Genomic DNA, 5,292 nt, shown 5'->3' with positions numbered 1-5,292 from the left:
ATAAACAGACCCAGAAGGGGTTTGTTTTAGCTGCTGTGAAGCCAAGTAGCTTCGGGGGTTAGGCCCCTAAGTGAATGCCTGAACGGCCCAATCATCTGCAACTGGAGGCAGGTCTATCTGTTCCATCTAGAACCTTGACACGAACTCCCTGAGCATCTCATTGTCTCTTTGTTTAACCTTGAAAAGGTTCGACTTTCTGATCTCGACCTTGATGGCCCCGGCATGGGTCTTCACGAAAGTATCTGCAAGTATAGCAAACAAGTCAATGGAATCTGGGGGTAAGTTGTGATACCATATCATCGCTCCTTTGGATAAAGTCTCCCCAAACTTCTTCAGTAACACCGACTCGATTTCATCATCTTCCAAGTCTTTCCCTTTGATTACGCATGTATAGGAGGTCACATGCTCATTCGGACCCGTGGTTCCGTTATATTTTGGGATATTGGGCTTACAAAACCTCTTTGGGATTGGCTTTGGTGCCGCGCTCGGAGGAAAAGGCTTCTGAAAAAATTTCTTGGAATCCTTCCCGTTCAATATCGGGGATGCTCCCGGGATTTGATCGACCCTGAAATTGTATGTTTCTACTTTCTTGTCATTGGCCTCAATTTTCTTCTCGTCTGACTCTACCCGCTTCGTTAATGCTTCAAGCATTTTCATTATTTTGGGATTGTCCCCGGGCTTAACTTCACCCGGTCTCTCGGTGATCTGTTCATTTGTTCGGATGTTTTCCTGGAATTATTCGGGCTCAACCTTGCTGGGGGCATGTCTTTGATTCTGTAGTTGCGCTATCACCGCCTGTTGAGCCTGCAATATTTCGAAGATTAGCCGTAGGCTTACCCCATCGCCTTTGCCTTCGGGCGCTTCTCGAGCTTTTGGTCGGGCTCCCCCGCGAACACTATTTTCGGAATCAGTTGTTAGATTGACGTCGATGGCCACCTGTGAGTTAGCATCGACCGGATCGACAACTGGAACTTCGTTGGGATTAGCAGGAGGCGCCTCGTTGCTAGGCACCAAATTATTATTTTCGCCATGATGGCCAAACTCAATGTCAACGTTCAAGTAGGCTAACTGAGAATTTGACATTTTTAAGCCGACCTAAAATTAAGACTTTAAAGAACAAATGTAAAATAGAGTGTGTTAGGGAGATTTGTATCAAATCACCACTATTATCCTTAGCCCCACGGTGGCCCCCAAACTGTTTACCCTAAAATCAGATAACAATTAAATTTATACGCGGTTTTAAGGATATGTGGATTGATTCAACACAAATAATCAAGAATATTAGATAAACGAGTTAAAGACAAAATGAATGATTGAACCAGTTGTAATGTTACAACCTAGCCCGAACCTAGGTTGAACAGTAGTTTTGCCCTTGCTCGGACCCTTGGTTCGAACCCAATTGCGAATGAAGAACAACGGTCAAGTAAGAACTTTTGCAATAGCTAGAAAGCAGAAAATAAATTTGTATTGCCTTGATTTGCGTGTTACAATATGTGTCTCAAAAGAAAAAACCTCCTATTTATATAGTAGGAGAGTTTCATCCTTAGTACAAGTCTAAAAAGGTAAAATTCTTCATTTCTCACTAATTACCGATCAGTAACCGACATCGAGCGAGATCCGCGACGTGATATCCGGTCAAGTACGAATATCACGGCCCTTCATCCGTCATATATAACCGTTTACCGTATTTTCCGAGGTTTTGGAACTCGTTCTGGGTCGGGGGAGTGTCGCTTTATCACGCCCGATGATGAACACATCGTTCTTTTTTTGTGGGTCTCGATATGAAAGTTTTTCGGCCTCGATTTTAGTCTCGTGCGTCCATGCTCTTCTTCCGTTTTCTCCACGGGGAAATCAGGGTATGCTCTATCCCCGATTTTACCTGTATACATAAATACTTATAATTTTGTTGATGTATCTTAACCTGAAAAATTTAAAGAAAACATTAAAATGCTAAGTATATCTAAACTAGTGTGGAATTGAGACAATTGATTATTGATTCAACAACAAACCCAGTGAAATCCTACAATAGAGATATGAGAGGTAATGTGTATGCATACCTTACCTCCATCTTATTGAGGTGACACTGGATTATTGGTTTAAATAGTAATCACAAGATCAAGATTGTTTTACATGTTACCGTACATAAATCCATCATGCAATATGTTAATTGACAAAAATACCAAATGAGAAATTGACAAAATAAACATAGAACTTGGTGATTAAAATGAAGCATCATCCTATGGCCACCGAAAATGAATTAATGATCAGTCACGAGGTTGTGAACCTTCCAAACAAGTTTTAAATTAAATATATTCTATTAATTAGTGTTCAGATCTCACAAAGAGACTTCTCCTCGTCTTGCTTCCGTTCTCTTTACTCATGGATCCACCCCGTATCCAAAATTAAAGGAAAAAGAAACTACTAGTCCGGTGCCACTCTAAATAAAGCCAATATCAAGTATAATTTTAAATAGTAACATGCATATTTAATTTTTCTGGGTGTAGTTTAGCTGGGAATACAAATAGAGACAACATCAATGAGTTTATTACTCAATTAGCTCAACCCTGAATAAATATAAAAACTCCAACTGGCATTACTTACTGAACAAAGTTTTTATTTTAAATTTTACATTTATTTTTTCCTGTGAGAGATACCCTTGGTCTCCTATCTCCATGTCCTTTGGTCCTCAATTAACTGCAATTGCACGCAATATTTGGTATACAAAACAAATAAACAAACAAGAACCAACGTGGGTGTTGGACTTTTCTAGACTACTTCACTTACTACTCTTCATTTCTCAGAGTCAGTGATCATCCCCAGATCTACTATCTATTTCTCCACTTCTTCTTCTTCTTGTTCTGTTCTGAAGATTAAGATCAGATAATTATTGAATAACAATGTCGTCTACGCATCATGCGAAAACAGATTCAGAGGTGACGAGCTTGGCGCCATCATCGCCAAATCGGCCCGTTTACTACGTTCAGAGCCCATCAAGAGATTCTCATGATGGAGAAAAGACTACCAATTCCTTCCACTCAACTCCCATACTTAGCCCAATGGGCTCACCGGGCCGGCAATCCCGGGATTCATCATCTACCAGGTATTCAGGCTCACTCAAACCAAGTACACACAAGTCAAGTACTAATGGGTCCAGAAGCAGCAGCAGCAGACACCACCAACATCGTCATAGGAAGGGAGAGAAGCAGCAGTGGAACGAGTTTGATGCTATAGAAGAAGAGGGATTACTAGATGACGATGGATATCGCAAAGGTCTACCTCGCCGCTGTTATTTCCTGGCTTTTGTTGTTGGCTTCTTTGTGCTATTCACTTTCTTTTCCTTGATCTTGTGGGGTGCTAGCAGAAATCAGAAACCTGTCGTCACAATGAGGGTAATTTATTTTCCTTACTATATGCCAAGCAGATCCGTTTTTTTCTCCTCTCCTTCATTCATGGACTACTATGATGTACTGATATTTACTTTAGCTTAAAAGTAAATAATGGTTACTTCTTTAAGATAAACTTTGATTGATAACGTAGTAAATATGATAACTAACATTTATAACATGTTGAAGTGCGTTAATAGTGTTAAAAAAGATCTTTACACTGTCTATAAATATAACTTAAATTCCTTTTTTTTTATCCTCATTCAGGAATGCTTAAGAACTGAGATTTAACAGTGTACATTTCCTTCCATTAATCTTCTGGATGAATAACAAGAAATGAATCTTAAGATCTGTCATATATACATACGCTCACCTTAGAAGATTTGTACGTTAAGCTCATGCTAAGGTCTCAGAATTGTTACTACTGTGTTACTTTGGCTCCAAATATCTCTCTAGAGTAATAAATAGCAGGAATACTTGTTAAATTGCGTGATCTAATCTGCAGAGTATTTCCTTCAATGAATTTGGGATTCAAGCTGGCATGGACTCTTCGGGAGTTGCAACAGAGATGGTATCAATGAACTCCACAGTGAAGATGAGATTTCGTAATACAGGCACATTTTTTGGGGTGCATGTAACGTCTACTCCTCTGGTTCTTTCCTTTTCACAGCTCACCGTAGCTACTGGAAGTGTAAGTAGTCACTTACCTTTTATTAATATTACTTTTCAGTTCATGTATCTTAGTTTAATTTATATACATTGTTAGTGTACATAATTTTATGATATTGGTATCAATGTACTTATTACTATTTGTATTCGTTTCACTCTTGGAATCCGAATTCTACCACATAAATTAGAAAGGAGGGAGAATAGTTAAAGTCTTTAAAAATTAATATGTTGTTGTACGTTGTCTAAGAGCAGGTAAAGAAGTTTTACCAACGAAGAAAAAGTCAGAGAACTGTAGCGGTGACTTTGATAGGAAGTAAAATTCCATTGTATGGAGGAGGAGCCGACTTGATCAGCAAAGAGGGGAAACCAGTAGCAGCAGTGTCGCTGGTACTAGATTTCAAGGTTCGAGCCAGGGCTTATGTTTTGGGAAGAGTGGTGAAGCCCAAGTTCTACAATACGGTTCAATGCTCCGTTGTTATGGACCCTAAGAAAATGAATGTTCCCATTTCCTTACAAAAATCTTGTACCTACCTTTAAAACTAGGAAATAGACCCACTGAACAAGGGGGAGCACTGTCTAAACCAAATAAAGAAACAAACAAGGAGGGGGCAAGGCGTCGTACGTTTGTTTTTATTATCAGAAAATAACTTCAGAAACAAAGGTTGAACGAAACACCAGCTAGCGCTACTTCGTTGAAAGTCCAAGTTTTGTTATTTTTCAAATGTTAATTTTATAGAGGAAAATGAGGTATGGCTGCCAGGTTTGTCGCGGAAGGGGAGTAACTGTCTAGCCTGTGATATTGAGTGAATTAAATGCCATTTGATGAAAAACATAAGCCCTAGAAACTGATGTATTTATATTTTCCAAGTTTTGGTTCTTTGATACTATATTACTGTACTAGAAATTTTTTTGATCTAAATTCCATCATACATCTAGTCAATAGTTTATTCCATATGAATGGTGCCTGCTATTCTTAACATGTGTCATCAGTTTAATTAATTGGGGAACTCTTATTGTCTGGTCTGTACATAATATATAACACTATGATAAGTTTCTCGCTCTACATATAAGAAGTGTGAAAATCTATTTTGAAAAAGGGCCTCGTTGGGTAAGCCTGTAAGGGCCCCTTTTTCTATATAAGAGAAGCTCTAAAGATAGTCTTGAACTTATAAATTCCATAAAATATTCTGCCCAAATAACTATTGTATGTGTTTGACCAAAAAGTATAATTTTGGGCTAA

General features: G+C 38.7%; 1 protein-coding gene across 1 annotated transcript; it reads left to right on the top strand.

Annotated features, from left to right (window-relative positions):
• The first annotated feature begins 2,617 nt into the window (after window positions 1-2,617).
• On the top strand, window positions 2,618-5,029 carry LOC107804162 (uncharacterized). The gene is made up of 3 exons (XM_016628005.2): window positions 2,618-3,389; window positions 3,889-4,074; window positions 4,305-5,029. The coding sequence occupies exons 1-3, from the start codon at window positions 2,898-2,900 to the stop codon at window positions 4,587-4,589; spliced, it is 963 nt and encodes a 320-aa protein (XP_016483491.1). The 5' UTR covers window positions 2,618-2,897; the 3' UTR covers window positions 4,590-5,029.
• Window positions 5,030-5,292: the final 263 nt, after the last annotated feature.

This window comes from Nicotiana tabacum, chromosome 17 (genome assembly GCF_000715075.1).
Source record: "Nicotiana tabacum cultivar K326 chromosome 17, ASM71507v2, whole genome shotgun sequence".
NCBI classification, from domain to species: domain Eukaryota; kingdom Viridiplantae; phylum Streptophyta; class Magnoliopsida; order Solanales; family Solanaceae; genus Nicotiana; species Nicotiana tabacum.
The sequence above is the reverse complement of the archived record's forward strand: the minus strand, read 5'-3'. Positions and strand labels throughout refer to the sequence as shown.

Excerpts from the sequence above, each read along its gene's own strand:
- LOC107804162 (XM_016628005.2), top strand. The coding sequence starts at position 2,898 with ATGTCGTCTACGCATCATGCGAAAACAGATTCAGAGGTGACGAGCTTG. Across the intron at positions 3,390-3,888 it reads AACCTGTCGTCACAATGAGG|AGTATTTCCTTCAATGAATT; the intron begins GTAATTTATTTT and ends TCTAATCTGCAG. Across the intron at positions 4,075-4,304 it reads TCACCGTAGCTACTGGAAGT|GTAAAGAAGTTTTACCAACG; the intron begins GTAAGTAGTCAC and ends GTCTAAGAGCAG.